This window comes from Carassius gibelio, chromosome A17 (assembly GCF_023724105.1).
Source record: "Carassius gibelio isolate Cgi1373 ecotype wild population from Czech Republic chromosome A17, carGib1.2-hapl.c, whole genome shotgun sequence".
NCBI lineage: Eukaryota > Metazoa > Chordata > Actinopteri > Cypriniformes > Cyprinidae > Carassius > Carassius gibelio.
The window spans coordinates 6,229,677-6,248,033 of record NC_068387.1 but is presented as its reverse complement, the minus strand read 5'-3'; the positions used below and the strand labels follow the sequence as shown (position 1 = coordinate 6,248,033).

General features: G+C 36.2%; 1 protein-coding gene across 3 annotated transcripts in view; it reads right to left on the bottom strand.

Annotated features, from left to right (window-relative positions):
• Positions 1-18,357, bottom strand: part of daam2 (dishevelled associated activator of morphogenesis 2) — a 142,845-nt gene that overhangs the window by 95,012 nt on the left and 29,476 nt on the right. For all 3 annotated transcript variants that reach the window (XM_052620012.1, XM_052620013.1, XM_052620014.1), the window contains exon 2: positions 6,746-6,976. In XM_052620012.1, the coding sequence (XP_052475972.1) occupies positions 6,746-6,913 (168 nt within the window). In that variant the 5' untranslated portion in view covers positions 6,914-6,976. The remainder of the gene's footprint in view (positions 1-6,745; positions 6,977-18,357) is intronic.

Genomic DNA, 18,357 nt, shown 5'->3' with positions numbered 1-18,357 from the left:
ATAGATAACATTAGAAATACAATAGCGAATGTAGATTCTACAGCGTCTAACACTTCAGTTTCATCCATCGCACCCAAAGATAAACTGCAGTGCTTTACAACTATAGGACAGGAAGAGCTAAATAAACTTTTCACTGTATCTAAACCAACAACATGTTTATTAGATCCTGTACCCACTAAATTACCGAAAGAGTTGTTACCTGTAGCCGAAGAACCGCTTCTCAATATCATTAACTCATCATTATCTTTAGGTCACGTCTAACTATACGGTATTCAAGGGCAGGCTCTAAGATGGTTTAGATCCTACCTGTCCGATCGCTACCATTTTGTATACTTAAATGGGGTGTCATCTCATTTATCATCAGTAAAATATGGAGTGCCACAAGGATCCGTCCTAGGCCCCCTTCTATTTTCAATATACATGTTGCCCCTTGGTAATATTATTAGAAAATACGGAATTAGCTTCCACTTTTATGCTTATGATACTCAGCTATATATCTCAACAAGACCAGATGAAACTTCTCAATTATCTAAGTTAACAGAGTGTTAAAAATGTAAAAGACTGGATGACAAATAATTTTCTCCAATTAAATTCGGATAAGACAGAGATATAAATTATTGGACCAAAAAACACTACACAGAATCTTGTAGATTACTATGTGCAACTAGACGGATGTACTGTTACTTCCTCTACAGTCAGAAATCTGGGTGTTATATTAGACAGCAATTTGTCTTTTGAGAATCATATTTCCAATGTCACAAAAACTGCATTCTTCCATCTTAGAAACATTGCCAAGCTACGAAACATGTTATCTGTTTCTGATGCAGAAAAGCTAGTTCATAATAATGTATCTCTTAAATTGTGAGTGTAGTTGCATCTGATCAAATGTGCATTTTTATTCATTAGCTTGGGTTAAACTAATTTTACTTGTTGGATCAGCAGCTATGCTAATGATATCTCTATTTTGTTTCTATGTTTTTCCACAGGATTTACATCCCGTGGTAACTAGGATTTACACAAGCTCCAGTCTGGATCCAGAACACCTGAGAAGAGATGATGCTGACCCTCAGAGGACCTCAGATGATGCTAACCCTGAATCAACAAACAGAACTAACAAATATTGCTACAAGTGTGACTGCATCATATAATAATTATTAATTAATAATATTAATAATGTTCATCGTCTGGCTGACTACGTCGTGTATTAATTTTTTCTAAAAATCCTGTCAAACGTGCACAAACTGACAGTCACCACCATAAGCTACTACTAAATATTGTAGAAACATAATTTTCTGTAAAGTTGCTTTGTAACGATTTGTATTGTAAAAAGCGCTATATAAATAAACTTGAATTGCATTGAATTGAATGATGTGGCTTCTTACAAAGAATAAGGCACGGAACATATTTCATTGTATTCTAAGCAATGATAAAGGCTATGTCGATTGTAATGACTGACAACATGGTCCATATAATATTGTAAACCATATATTTTCGTAGTCATGTGTTTTTTGCCCACATTGAAGCAATGAAAGCAGTTAAATTAGTTTTTTCAGCAACCGCTATTGATCGCTTTGAGTCACGTGACCGGCTTGAAGACCTGGAGGGCAAAACATCCATAAAACTGCAGCAAGAGCCTATACATTTTCCATCAGTTTCACAGGCCAAGATATTTAGATCACCTCTGAAAAGAATAAAACAAAGGTATTAAAGAGTGTGACAAATAAGAGTGGGCGATATGACCAGAAATCACGATATGAGTAATTTTATATAAGTTATTTTTTATTTTAATAAAATTTTTATGATATACATTTTTTGATACCATAGGTTTTTTTTATTATCCTTGTCACCAATGTCGATATCAAACTAATACGAGAAGAAGAAAAAAAATCCCTGGAGATAAATAAACAGTGATGAAACAAGAAGAAGAAAATGATTACAGTATATCTAAATTATGGTCTATGCTCTCAATGTCAAATGCAGAAATGTTAATCTATGCATTTATGACCTCAAGGTTAGATTATTGTAATGCTTTACTGGGTTGTTGTTCTGCACGCTTAGTAAACAAACTACAGCTAGTCCAAAATGCCGCAGCAAGAGTTCTTACTAGAACCAGGAAGTATGACCATATTAGCCCGGTCCTGTCAACACAGCACTGGCTCCCTATCAAACATCTTATGGATTTTAAAATATTGCTTACTACTTATAAAGCCCTGAATGTTTTAGCACCTCAGTATTTGAATGAGCTCCTGTTACATTAAAATACTCCACGTATGCTACGTTCTCAAAACTATCAAAATCAACTGTGGGCGGCAGATCCTTTTCCTATTTGGCGCCTAAACTACCTAACATTGTTCGGGAGGCAGACACACTCTTGCAGTTTAAATCTAGATTAAAGACCCATCTCTTCAACAAGGCTTACACATAACATATTAATATGCTTTTAATATCCAAATCCGTTAAAGGATTTTTAGGCTGCATTAATTAGATAAACCGGAACCGGAAACACTTCACATAACAGCCGATGTACTTGCTACATCATTAGAAGAATGGCATCTACGCTAATATTAGTCTGTTTCTCTCTTTTTCTGAGGTCACCGTAGCCACCAAATCCAGTCTGTATCCAGATCAGAGGGTCACTGCAGTCACCCGGATCCAGTACATATCCAGACCTCTACATCCCTGAAAGATAGCGGATACCAGGACAACTAGAGCCACAGATTCAGATCCCCTGTAAAGACCTTGTCTCAGATGACCATCAGGACAAGACCACAGGAAACAGATGATTCTTCTGCATAATCTGACTTTGCAGCAGCCTGGAATTAAACTGCTGGTTTCGTCTGGTCAGAGGAGAACTGGCCCCCCAACGGAGCATGGTTTCTCCAAAGGTTTTTTTCTGCATTCGGTCACCGATGGAGTTTCGGTTCCTTGCCGCCGTGGCCTCTGGCTTGCCTGGTTGGGGCCACTTCATCTACAGTGATATCGTTGACTTGATTGCAAATAAATGCACAGACACTATTTAAACTGAACAGAGATGACATCACTGAATTCAATGATGAACTGCCTTTGTCATTTTCCATTATTGACAGACTGTTTTCCTAATGAATGTTGTTCAGTTGCTTTGACGCAATGTATTTTGTTTAAAGCACTACATAAATAAAGGTGACCTGACTTGACTTGACTACAAGCAATAGAACAAAAAACTACAATAAATAAGAAATATATTGTGTGAATTAATTAGTCTTCACTGTGTAAATTCTATCTATCTATCTATCTATCTATCTATCTATCTATCTATCTATCTATCTATCTATCAGCATTATAATTTTTCTTTTCTTTTTTCTTCTTATTATAAACACAACTGAAAATAACTAGCGGTCAGTGGAGCAAAGGTTTTTTTTGCCCTCCAGGTGGGCGTTCCTGTAAGTTTGTGATGTCCAGTGAAAACTATCAATAGGGATTTCTTATGCGGGGTGTATTTGGAGTTTCCACGTGCGAGAGTGCCTTCTGGCTTTCAGATGAAAATTTTATGGAGATTAACTACTGATCACAGAACTGTGCTTCCCTGACAATATGCATGTCAATAGCAGCTTTTACCTAATCACAATTTAATGAAATTTTTGCACCCATACAATTATTCCTGACTTTTACTTTATGTCAGGTAAGAATGTATCGGACAAATTACAAACAATGAGAACTGAAGGCCAGTGGGTGCGGCCTATGGTGCAATGATGTATAACTATTCGATAATGTCTTGCTGTTAAGGCAGACATCTGCAAATATATTTTCTCATTTGATGTCAAAAATCCCACAATATAAAAACAAGCAATTTTTGTGCTTGATTATTGTGCTTGTTGTTTATAATGAGGAGGCTTATTAAAGCTATAAAAATGTTTTAATGACACAAAGTCCTCTTGTTTGTAAAATGTTAAAGAAAAATTGTATTTCTCATGTCACAACCCCTGTAATTGGATATTTAAAGGGGGGGTGAAATGCTCGTTTTCACTCAATATCCTGTTAATCTGGAGTACCTATAGAGTAGTACTGCATCCTTCATAAGGTATTCAAAAAGTATTTAGTTTTATTATATTCATAAGAGAAAGATAGTCTGTACCGATTTTTCCCGGAAAAACACGAGCGCCTGGAGGCGTGACGTGTGGGCGGAGCTAAAGAATCACAAGCGCGAGTAGGCTTTTGCGTTGAGAGCGTTTGGAAGCTGTGACAGCTGTGAAGGCTGAAACTGAACGAGAGCAGCAGCAGCAACGACTCGCTCCGAGCGGGGCTCGAACCCGGGTCTCCGATCGGAGGCGGACGCACTAACAAGGAGGCAGAGATATTTTAAGCAGTTTTACTCACCGCCTGTGGTTCCAACACACAATCGTGACCAGAGATGTATAAAGTACTAGAGACCGATACTTGAGAAAAAGTACAAGTGCTCTATCAAAAAAGTGACTTGAGTAGAAGTTGAAGTGCTCTTTAAGCACCACACTTAAGTAGAAGTACTAAAGTATTCAACATTTTTTGTACTTAAGTATTGCAAGTAGTCTATTTTAAAATTTACTACTCAAGTACTGAAAGTAAAAGTAGAAGTATTGTGTTATGTAGCTATTAAAGAAAGTAGTCAAAAGTTTGAACATATTGTTTTTACCATTTCAAATGATTAACCTAAAGGACAATCACAATTCCTTTGACTGTAACTTTTTGTAAACAAAAAACGGTTACTAGGGTTAGTTAGCCCAATTTGCAAAATTATGTCATTAATAACTTACCCTCATGTTGTTTCAAACCCGTAAGACATCAGAGGGTCATTTAGAATTTTTTGAAGCATCGAAAATACATTTCGGTCCAAAAATAGCAAAAAATACGACTTTATTCAGCATTGGCTTCTCTTCCGTGTCTGTTGTTAGACAGTTCAAAACAAAGCAGTTTGTGATATCCGGTTCGTGAATGAATCATTCGATGTAACCGGATCTTTTTGAAACAGTTCACCAAATCGAACTGAATCGTTTTTAACAGTTCGCGTCTACAAAACGCATTAATCCACAGATGAATTAAGCTGTTAACTTGTTTAATGTGTCTGACACTCCCTCTGAGCTAAAATAAACCAATATCCCGGAGTAATTCATTGACTCAAACAGTACACTGACTGAACTGCTGAGAAGAGAGAACTGAAGATGAACACCGAGCCGAGCCAGATAATGACTCGTTCACGAGTCAAGAACCGTTTCTGTCAGACGCGTCCGATTCATGAACCGAGGAGCTGATGATACTGCGCATGTGTGATTTAGCCTGAAGCAAACCGACACAAATAGTGTCTGAACCGAACTGATTCTGTGTTAATGTTATGAGCCCAGGTGCAGTCATGGCCAATGACCAATTGCATCGAGCGCAAAAGAATCGGTGAACTGTTTTCTTCAACTGGTTTATTGAATTGAACTGTCAGAAAGAACTAACCTTACTGGTCATCCGAGAACCGATGCAACCGGTTCTTGACTCGAGAACGAGTCATTATCTGGCTCGGCTCGGTGTTCATTTCTCTCTTCACAGCAGTTCAGTCAGCATGCGCAGTCTTCTTAATCGCTTGATTCGCTCAATGATGTGCCAGCTTCATCAAACCTTCCATCTACAGTTCTGGCAGTGGTTTGTAATGGAATGATTCGTAACATTTTTATAAATGTAACGAGTAACGATGCAGCACATGAAAAAAATATCGGAGTAAAAGTATTAAACTCAGCGAAAATATGTACTGAAGTAAAAGTGGAAGTAGGAGAAAAAAATAATACTCTAGTAAAGTACAGATACCGTCTTTTAGTACTTAAGTACAGTAGTGAAGTAGTTCTACTTCGTTACTATACATCTCTGATCGTGACCCTTTTTCATTGGGATTGCATCATCCTTAAGAATAAACGATACGCAAATCCGTCGTCAAACTGGGCTTTGTTTGTAAAACAAGCATTTTAGAAATGCAGGGAACAAACACAAACACTTGCACAACTCCGTTGATGCTCTGTAAAAATAAACTCCATCCACTGGTCCCTTAATGCTGTTTTTTCTTTGGTAATCTGTGCAGGGTTGTCTTGCCCTGGCAATCAGTGATTGTCTGTGCTCAGCCTCTCAGTGCTCTGCTATACGGGAGCGCGCTCTTCCGGCAGACGTGCCCTCAGGACCCATATAAGGAAATTCCGCTCCATCTAACGTCACACAGAGCCATACTCGAAAAAAACTTTCCGAAACTTGTGACAAACCGGAAGGAGTATTTTGGGAATAGAAATACTCCTTCAGACGTACAACTTAATTTTTGAAACTTTGTCCATGTTTAGCATGGGAATCCAACTCTTTAACAATGTAAAAAAACTCAGTATGCATGAAATAGCATTTCACCCCCCCCTTTAAGTACTTTGTAGAGTACACCCCAACATTACTTGTTGTTTGGCAGCAGCAGGGATCAGCACTGAATTTGCTTCACTGAACTAGAAAGAATATGCCTCAACCACAATAATCCAAGTCTGCCAAATAATCTGTAATTCCTACAGCCTTATTTATGATCAAATTTTGTACTACAAGTGCTCCAAACTGCCTGATGTTAGAAATTAGATGATAAGTCACTGTGACACACAGTAAGCCCTTTGAATTTTCCACATATGTGTTACATGGTTTATGGATAAAGATTCATTGAAAGGATCAAGTTGTAAATTAAACATATTTGATGGCATAAACCTTTCAGCCAGAATAGCTGGCAGATACTAACCACTAATTCAGAGAAACGTGCATGCAGTTCTTCCTCTGGGGGCATGGGGGCACTGAACTCCAGCAGCTGCAGTGGTACACTGTCTTTCAGGTTGATCTCAGGGGGTTCACTGCTGCTGAAGCAGCACAGGAAGCCCAGGGTGGGCCGTGTGCGCTTCCGTGGAGGCATCCTCTCCAGTCTGGAGGGGCTGACAGCCAGCAAGCGAAGATTCTGCTATCTAGGGGGCATGATCTGAAAGAGAGTAAAAAAGAGCCAATCAGGATTTAATAAAAACCACACATGATAACTATGTTTACACAATAATTTTTCTCAAACTATATGGTTTTTAAATCTAGTTCACCCTAAAATGAACATTTTGTCATCATTTACTCACATTCATATGTTGTTCCAAACCTTCTGTAGAACACAAGATATTTTGAATAATGTTTGTAGTCTAAAAGTTGCTGTTAGCCATCGACTTCCATAGTATTTTTTTATTTAAGGAAGTCAATTGTTACTAGCAGCAGAAGAAAGAAACTCATACAGGTTTGAAACAACTTGAGGGTGATTAAATAATGACAGAATTTTCATTTTTGGGTGAACTATCGCTTTAAGACAAACGGCAAGAAGCTGAATAAATGTGTTAAGCATTCTACCACAGTAATAAAAACTCAAAAACAACTCTTGAGAAAAGCTAAAGCCTCCTAACAATAGTTGTGATTTTTCCATCTTTATTTTTTTCTATTAATATCTTTTAAAGCCCTTAATATTCCCTGATATGGTGTTCCCTAAACTGCTGCACATCACTGATGTTGAATTTAAAGCAGTTTCACATCAGTCTGACAGCTTTAATTGCTCATCATCAGAATGGGAACATCAATGAAAGATAGAGGCTGATGTTCTACAGGCTGAACCCTTCAGCTGTTTGGAGTGGCACTGAAGGAGCTGAGTTTCTTAAAAGCAAAACCTTCATCACTCTCCAGAACTTCTTTGGTCAGTGTGGGCACAGAGAATGGAACTGCCTGGCACCTCTCTGGATGTGCTGGCATAATCACTGGGGCACAACAAAGACTTTTCTGTTTTCAGGCTACAATGTTCGCCAATGGAGAAGTAAAGTGAGGGAGGACATGAGTAATTACCAGAAGTCGTGGCTGTACCCATCACACTCACCGGAACAGAGAAAACTAAAAAGGGAAACAAGCCCAGATATCCTAGACTCCCTGCTCTCATGAGTAAGTTCACAATAATCAGAATGGCAGTGGTTTCCATTAGGCTCACCAAAAAATTGTGACAAGGAAATAAATCTGTCAGCCTTGCTTATTTCTGATATCAAACCCTACAAGTGCTTGCATTCAAAATGTTATGGCATAATATGGTAGCTGGATTTTTGCCAGTACAAGGTGGTCTTGTAGCTAGAACAAGTCTATCCAAGATGATCAGCCAGGATAAATTGAGGTAATCAATTATCTAGACAAGCCCCAACTGGCTAAAAAAAAAACTGGTTTCCACTATATAAAGAAGGATGTCCAAGCAAAAGGTGTTATATTTGATAAAGAAGAATTGGTTTTTATTCAGATCCATTAATTAAAAAAATAAATAATAATAATAATACTGAATGACTTCCATGATGGGGGTAATGGGGTGCTTGGGGTTGGGGCGGTGCAAAAGTATAAATTATTATATAATATTATTATAATATTAATTTATTATATTCATTATTGCGTATATATCAAACTGTGTCTTTTCTGAGTAAAAATAATGGTCGTTTTAGCTTAGGCTTTTTTTTTTGCGTGTGAGAAAGATGCATTTCATACAAGATCTGGCAACTGACGTGATTATTCATATAATGAGATTTAGGCCATACAAATTACAGGAGTTTTACCGAAGGCAAATGTAGCAAACATATAAAATATGCCCAGCGGGATATTTTAAAGAAAGATTAAAATTAAGGGAAAATATTTAAGTGGGATGATAGCGGGATAGAATGGTAAAATACAGGAGACAGGTATGCAATAATGCAAGAGGACAATAACAAACCATACTATTAATACTAACGCTCCTATATAATATAGATAGTGTTCCTTTCTTTTTATTAGGTTCATATTTTACCTAAGCTCGCTATTGGAATTGAATGTAATAAGAGCGAAAGACTTAAAGAAAGACTGTCTGCCACTAAATACTACAAACAAACAATTAAATGAATACAGTCTCTCCATATACAGTAGATTGTCATTGTTTACATACTAAAAACATAATCAGCATAACCATTGGTTTAAGCCTTAAAGCTACATTATAAGTATAAAAACAGCAAAGACAAATGGTACTTTTAACTTAAACAATGGGATAAATTTAGTATCTAACTTTAATAATTTACTGTGGTTATGTCAAGTCTCAGATTCGTGTGAGGAGAGTTAGGAAATATATTTCTGTGTGGAGAGTGAAGCAGCAGTCTATGTAGAGCATTCTAAATTAGTTGCATTAGAAGGTTCCATTAAACTAAAGATACCGCCTTTTGTGAATGACCCCTAATGAACCCCTAATGAATACATTACACTTGCTTCATTAATGATACTGAAAACACCACAAATAAATGCAGGTATGGATGTGTGGACATACTGGAAAACAACCAAGAATGTAATTTGTGCATACTTGGGTACAAAAAAATTTCATGCTGTCTCTTTATACATTTTTTTTTTGCCACAGGGCAGAGCATACTGGGTAACCTGTGTTTTCTAAAAAGCATAGTGGTATATACTGTATATATAGAGAGAGAGAGAATCAGACAGGCAGAGATGGAAATGGGGCCACAACCACAACACATTATCCTATGCGCTGCTGGAAGTAGGTCAGTGGAGGATAGAGGGAGGAGCATTTCCTTCTCATACATACTGTTCATCTGGTTTATTGCATTACTTTTTCTTGCTTGTGTGATCAGCAGCGTTTGTCTTAGGCAGATTTTCTGCAAAATCATAAATCTTCCCTTTCCTTTTCTAGCTTTTCCTCTCCATATTCCTACTGGTGGATTTGAGCCTCTAGGGAAGTTGAGCCTCCCCTAGTTTCTAGGCAACCATAAACAAATTTTGTAATTTGACCATAAATATTCGAAGACTCATCCATTTTACTCATCCTTTAATGAAGAGAGGGCTGTGAAATGACTCGTAACTACAGGTGCATCAAGTTAATTTATTTCAGTGATTTATCTCAAATTGTAAAACTTGTGTTAAATAAATTCAGTACACACATACTTAAGTAGTTTAAGTCTTTGGTTCTTATAATTGTGATAATTTTGGCTCACATTTAACAAAAAAAAAAAACCATCAACGAATCTCAACAAATTAGAATATGGTGACATGCCAATTAGCTAATCAACTCAAAACACCTGCAAAGGTTTCCTTAGCCTTCAAAATGATCTCTCAGTTTGGTTCACTAGGCTAAACATTCATTGCCAAAGAAGCTGGCTATTCACAGAGTGCTGTATACAAGCATGTTAACAGAAAGTTGAGTGGAAGGAAAAAGTTTGGAGGACAAAGATGCACAACCAACCAAGAGAACCACAGTCTTATGAGGACTGTCAAGCAAAATTGATATAAGAATTTGAGTGAACTTCACAAGGAATGGACTGTAGCTGGAGTCAGGGCATCAAAAGCCACCACACACAGAGGTGTCAAGGAATTTGCTGGACCACAGACAATGTCAGAGGCATCTTACCTGGGCTAGGGAGAACTGGAGTGTTGCCAAGTGGTCCAAAGTCCTCTTTTCAGATGAGAGCAAGTTTTGTATTTCATTTGGAAACCAAGGTCCTAGATTCTGGATGAAGGGTGGAGAAGCTCATAGCCTAAGTTGCTTGAAGTCCAGTGTTAAGTTTCCACAGTCTGTGAAGATTTGGGGTGCAATATCATCTGCTGGTTTTGACCTATTGTGATTTTTGAAAACCAAATTCAATGCTCCCCTTTACCAGGGAGCACTTCATGCTTTCTTCTGCTGACAAGTTTTTTGAAGATTCTGCTTTCCTTTTCCAGCAAGATTTGGCACCTGCCCACACTGCCAAAAGCACCAAAAGTTGGTTAAATAACCATGGTGTTTGTGTGCTTGACTGGCCAGCAAACTCTCCAGACCTAAACCTCTATTGGGTCTTGTCAAGAGGAAAAAATGCAAAATGCAAAAAAATGCAGATGAGCTGAAGTCCACTGTCAATAAAACCTGGACTTCCATACCACCTCAGCAGTGCCACGTCGAATTAAGGCAGTAATTAAATTAAAAGGAGCCCCTACCAAGTATTGAGTACATGTACAGTAAATTAACATACTTTCCAGAAAGCCAACAATTCACACAATTTTTTTTATTTTTTATTGGTCTTATAAAGTATTCTAATTTGTTGAGATAGTGAATTGGTGGGTTTTTGTCAAATGTGAGCCAAAATCATCAAAATTAAAAAGAACCAAAGACTTAAACTACTTCAGTCTGTGTGTAATGAATTTATTTAATACACGAGTTACACAATTTGAGGTGAATTACTGAAATAAAAAATTTTTTCCACGTTGTTCCAATATATTGAGATGCACCTATATATTTACGTATGTTTATTAATATAAACATATCAGAGTCATCAGATTGTGCGTCAGTCATAAGTTCCAGAAGACAGGCAGAACTAAGTCTTTTATGCTCTTTCACACCTATCAAATCACATAACTTAGAGGAAAGCAAATAAAAATCATTATTCTTTCTACAGATAAATTAAGTAACGTGAAAACTGATATATTTCTCCAAACATGCATTGTTTTTGGATTAAATACCCTAATACATGTTGTGTAGCGAAGCCCTGAAACCAGTGTTATAAATTTTACATTTAAATACATTTATGCATTTGCATGTCCTTAATCTGACAACCCACATGAGTGTCAAGTCTGAGGAGGAAAGACTTGAATTTGGAATGCAGCTAGCTGTGTGTCAATATAACATACTGCATCTTTAAATGCCTACGTGCAACAGAGATGATGGGCAAGCCAAACCCTCCCTATCTCTCCTCTATTCACTCCAAATCACTTCCTCTCTCCCATCTTGTCAGATAAGAGAATGACTGCAGCCTTTAGGGAAGGGGTGTTAAAATGTTTCATCCTAACTGTCACATGCAACCAATATAACTGACTAAATTTGTACAACAATATGCCAGTTCTGACAAAATAAATAAATAAATGGCACAGGAGTCATACATTCTGTACACAGACATTTAAATGTTACTATGGCTATTTCGTCCCTTTGGAATTATAAGGTTCTATCTGACATTTTTGTCAAAATTGAGTTATTCACATATTCTTATTCTGTGACAATTTATTTACATTATGTGATGTTTTATTTTAAGTTGTGTACATTTTGGGATTTTTTTATTGAAAAAACAAAAAGGTTCTATAAACAGAAGTCTATGGAACACAAAAACTTTAAAGCTCAATATCTCAAAACTACTCAGAATGCAGATAGAACCTTATAATTCCAAGGGGACGATTTGTTATTCATATTCTTTCCAAGATTTCACATTCTTATACCATTTATTGGGTGATATATAAATGTTAATTACATATAAAGAATTACAACTACTTTAGGGCTACAATACTGATTTCCATTTTAGATTTTGATTCACAAGTCCTTTATTCAATTCAGTATTAATTAATTTGCCTTTTTTCTTTCCTATGTGACTATGTCGCATAGAATTATGTTCCACAGAACTATCAATATTAACATCCATCCTTCACTTTCGTTTTCTAGCAGATGAGGCCGCGTGGTCTCATTGTTTAAACAAAGCTACAATATTAGTACACACCATTTACAGGTATGAAACATACAATTTTGTATGTTTTGATTGATGCTGAAACTGAATTGAATGTATTGAAACATCTACAACATACGTAAACATTATTACGTATTTAACAGTTAAAGTTAAGTTATAAATATTTACTATAATATAAATCTTTTATATTATAAATATATTTGTAAAGAAACAGTTTTATCATGGAAGGAGTTAAATTATTTTCTTATGAAATTAATTCTTTGTGAAGTCAAACACTCAGGAACTTTCGCAATGGTATATCTTTACTATATCTATACCATATCTTCAGGATTCATGAACGTAAACCTTTTGTGTTTTCATGTAATTTTAAAGGTCTTTGAGCGATTGGTAAATTGGTCTCAATTTCACAGAAGTTACTTATATTATAATAAATATTGAAAACCTTTGTAGAATTGTGTTCTGCTCAGGAATGGGTGTGTTCCATTTTAGGGTATCTGGGAATGCTTCCAAGCCTGGTGTGACCCTGGGGCCACGAGAACCTAACAAATCAAAACTGATTTGAAGATTTCTTTGTTGTCTGGTCTGAGTATATAAGGGAAGTGACGAAATACTACTTTGTGATTCTGAAGCCAGAGAGCCTGTAGTATGGAGTGTGTCCACACACTCTATAATATGCATTTTCCAGAAGTCAGGTATGCATCCTTTACTCCTAGTTTTATCTTTGAGAACTGAATGTGTTGTATTGATTTGATATCTTTGAATTGACTATGTAAATTGGCATTATACATATTTACCTGACTGATAATAAATAAGATTTAATCTGTGCAAATCTGTGATCAGTACAAATAATATTAAAGCATTAATGTATGAATCATGGTGAACACCATAAGGGATTTCCGATTTATGACTGTGACTGGCTTAACACAGTGTAGCTCTAGTGGTCATAAAAATAACACTTTTTGTTATGAGCATGCAGGGGGCAGCTCACTGAAAAGTATTATAACCACTCTGCATCCTCTGAGTACGGTTGGAACTAACAAGTTCGTGTCCGTGGGTTCACTAAAATCGCCCGAGTGTAAATCCGAGTGTAAATAAATGTGCGATACCTGGTCCCTAATGAACAAAATAATTGAAAGTATGGGATTTCAAGAATACTCAAATATCTAAATTAATAATTAATAAACAATCAATATCTGTAATCATCTTGTGATGAAATATTGCCCAAATGTAATGATCACGTGAAACTGGAGTCAGATTGAACACAGAGATAGACAAAAATTCAAACTAAATACTGATAAATTCAGAAGAACAATTAAAAGACCGAATACGCATGAAACCTTCGACCAGGCTGCTGGATTCCCCTTTTTGGGCTGGCGAGTGGATTCTTACAATCATTTTATATTTTATAAATGACCACATCAATCTAAATAACTACTATTAATTTATAATCTAAGGTGCTCCAGAAGGAAAAGAGATGCAACTGAAGAAGTTCTCAGTTTAAAGAGCCAGTAAGATGAAAATTCTAAGCTTCTTATCACTGTTTATAAGTCCTGTACATTGGGTTTAAATCCATCCAAGGTTAAAAAACATTGTCATTTTGTCAAAATATCATTTTAAAATTACCTCAATTCTCAGAGATCCCCAATAGGTTCGTGCAAAGCTGTTCAAAAGATTCAGTTTCCTTAAACCCCACCTTTCGGTTGCATACTGTGTTCTGATTGGTCAACTGACATAGTTTTGATTGGTTGTTCAGCACACAACTTCACGGTAAACAATGCGTTAGCATCTGTTTGGGGTGAATTATGACTTATTCCTCTTACCGCAAAACAAACAGTAAAATAAAAAAACTTGAACAGTCTCGCTGCTTTTTCTTCTGTGTGGGTGTATTCAAGCAGCGCGCTTCAGTTTGAATCTGAATAGCACGTTCAGCGCGGGGGCGTGGTCACATTATATATAATGAAGGGAGACATGAAAAACAGATATCGCGTTGTTTTCATATGGATTACTTTATCACAGATTATCTGTTTTTGCCAGCACTTGTTTAGTTTTAAAGTAGACATGTCAAGCTCTCTATGGATTTTTTCTCTCATGTCTCTTCGTTGAGTATTCACAGAGTTACGCTTCATTTTAATGACGTTTTTGTAAGTGAAGATCAGCGCAGACAGCACACATACTGATAAGATGCTCGGGAGAAAACAAACACATAACTTCATAATCATACTTCGCGTTGTATTCGGAGATGCTCGTTGGTCTAAATAAAGTTGGTGATGAACCCTCTTTTATGGCCAAACGCTTTGAAAATCCCGCCTTGTACTCACCAAGATTAGAAAAGCAGTCATCAGTGAAATGTTGTGAACACATTGTTGTAAAATGGATTGGATTTGTTGTACTGCTCTGGTATTGTGGTAAAAATGAGTTTTAGCCATTGGTTCTTCTGATCTTCATTCTTTGGCAGTGAAAATAAAACAAACTTGCCTTTACAATTAAAAACACACTGTCTCCTCGACATGATGCTATCACACCAACCAGAGCGTCTTTGTGGGGGGGTGGGGCAGGTCAGAGTTCCGTTTCTCCCAAGACGGTAGGTGGAGATTATTATGCAAAGTGTTCCTAGTGACGTACATAGAGATGGGCAAAAGATTTGAAATCTATAACGACTCGTTTCAGCGATTCAGAGTCGACTCCTTACTTTAGACGTGTACTTTTTGGTTTAATTACTTTGCACATTGTTTACACTGATTGACAGCTACATCATACACTGTAATACAGGTAATTTTTGATTTCCCATCTGTGTGGCTCTTTAACTGTTCAGAGCAAACAAGGGACTCATGCACAACCATAACAAAACCAAAAGACAGTCGTGGATCATCAGGTAACAGAACACAGTATTAAGAACCAAGGGTTTCCAAACTTTTGAATGGGGTTATTTTAATAATTTCAGCAATTTTTTTGTCTTGTGGACTAAATGTAAACATATTTTATGTACATATCTTACTAAACAGTACTAAATAAAAAAATAACGTGCATTTAGTATGATCTTTCTTATTTTTTGAAAATTATTCACATTTTCACATATTCTGCAAAGGGTGCCCAAACTTTCGAGCCCCACTGTAATCAAACTGTTAATGCCATGATTTCAGTATTCATAAAGACCCATAGACATCTGTACATCTGTGAAGTTGGGAATACGTAAATAATTTAATTTAATAAGTCAATACATAAATATTGTATGCCTTTGTATGCAAAGGTAAATAAAATGATGTCTGGTAGTACACACTCTACCTACCAACACTCATGAGATCATGTTGGATTAGAAGACTTCACCCACAGGTGGACAGACACAGCAAAAGTAAAAGAAGTGTAGAAGTAAGGTTTAGAGGTGAGGAAAAAAACTGACTGAAAATTAAGATTCGTCATAAACATCTTCTAAATGTGCCTTTCTTAAAGTTTAAATCATTCTGCTACATCACTGGAAAGCAAGGATTCACAAATAATGTTAATAAGCCCTATTTCATTCATTATCTCTCCCAAATTCAAACCATGCCCACATCTGCTTTCGGGCACTGTGAAATCATTCACTTTAACAAAAGTTCTTAGAATTAAAACAGAAGACTACAAGTTGCAATAAGCCAGAATTACAGTGCAGTTTACAATTTAACTGCTGTGCTTCTCTTCTTTAAAATAGAAATCAGAGAGGATTATAGATATCAGAGGCCAAGGACGTAATGGATTTACATTTAAGTGGAAAAATTATCAAAATTATTTTTTTGAAAAGTAAAATGGCATACAATGTGCTCATAATTTAAAACAAATACAAAAACATGATGCATTAATTAATTTATTTGATTCCTTGCCACTGTCAGCTGTGGCTTGCTCATTGGGTCTTAAAAGACAATTAATATTTAGAAAACATTAACATTGTTATTTTTCTGTTCATTATTGTGAAACTTTTTGAAAACAATTCGTATTGCACTGTACAAAGCACTATATAAATAGAGGTGATCTCGTATCTTGAGTATTGTACATGCTTTTCTTTACCTGGTTGATCTACCATGGCAAATATATATATAAATAAATAAATACAAATTATTAGTAATATTTTGAGCAGTGCAGTTCATTTAAAACATACTCTTAATTAAAAAGAGACTATTATATTCAAATAATTTTTATAAGTTAATTGTACCTTCAGAAAAAACTTTAATGTGGAAAGTTAACTGAAAATGCTGATGTACACTATTCAGCCGGACTTAATAATTTTCTTTTCAATCTTATTCAGAAAACTTCTTCAGCACTTTCCAGATCTTTAGCGCACCACACTTTAGGTTTCCCAAAGTTATCTGCCCGAAAATAAACAAGGCGCTTTTACAATCAGCTTGCCATAAACAGTACAGATGTTTATAGGATGCGGGCATAAGGTGGAATTCAGGACACTCTCAAGCATGTAGCACTACTGACCCACTTATTCCCCAAAGTAGACAATTACAATTGCTGAGACTCCCACAAATTGATGATTGACTGATATGAATTGGACACCATTTATAGCCAGAGTCACTGGTTAGTTAGATGTTCAACATTCCATTAGATCACAGAGCATTTCCCATATGTCACTGAGCGTCCAATAGTGTGTGAAAACCAAACTGTTTCCTTATTTGGTCTAAATCCCATTGATGGCACAGCTTCAATTCTGTAAAAATATTAAGACAAGTTAACTAAGTACAACACGTAACTGAAACAATGTTAAAACTCCAACCTGTGTTCCAGCTTTTGCTTTGGAAATGGAAGCAAGTCATGTTCACAACATCTGACTGGGAACTAAATATACATCAAAGGGTGGTAATCACACATTTGATTGTAAAGGAATTACACTGCTTGCTCAAGTGTTAAATTCAACCAGGCATAACAACAGGCAATGTGTGTCTACCCTGACTTCAAAAACATAGCCAAGTAGAACAGTTCCCTTGCACTCCTCATGTACTGCAGCCAAAAAAAAAAAAAAAAAAAAAAAAAAAAACACATGACTTTGCAGGCAGTGTTTTTAATGTAGGCACCACATGAAACTGATCTCGGACAGGCTTCTGAGGCAGCCTGAAGGTTTGGAATAGCTTTGAAAAGCTTAAAGTTTAATTTTAATTGTTGAAACTGAAGTTTTAAAAAGAACATGTTTCTAACATGAATTAACATGTTCTAACATTATTTACATTAATTAATACCCAACTAGCACATTTTACATGAATTAGCATGTTGCTAGCATGATTTAACATGTCTCAAACATGTTGCTATCATGATTCTAGCATGATTAGCATGTCTCTAGCATGTTTCTAGTATGATTAGCATGTTGTTAGAATGGCTAACAAGTTAATAGCCATGCTGTTAGCATGTTTCTAGCATGAATATTATGGGCGCACAAATGGGCGCAAATGCATTTGCTAATTAAACGACATGGCGCTAGACGGGAAAATGCGAATGGCAACTTTGTGAGAGACTGCATTTGAAGTTGATTTAAAAATAATGATGTATGCTTGCACAGCTTTTTCCTAATAAGAGTGATCAACTCTATTCTTACCATCTGAAAGATTTAAGACTGACCAAACACCCATAACAAGGGTAACAGACACACCTAGTTGTACTGAACAGAAACCAGAAACTTGAAGATTCTCCCAAAGTCAGAAAGCAGTGGGTGACTGTGTCCCACCATCAAGATTTGTATGTGATTAGCATGTTTTGTTTAGCTTAGGCATGTATATTAAATATGAAAGCTGATAATCAATATGTTGGCCGATAAATCTAAATCCACATTACTACATACTTTTTGAGAGCCTGATTACCAAAAAAAAAAAAACATTAAAAGGCA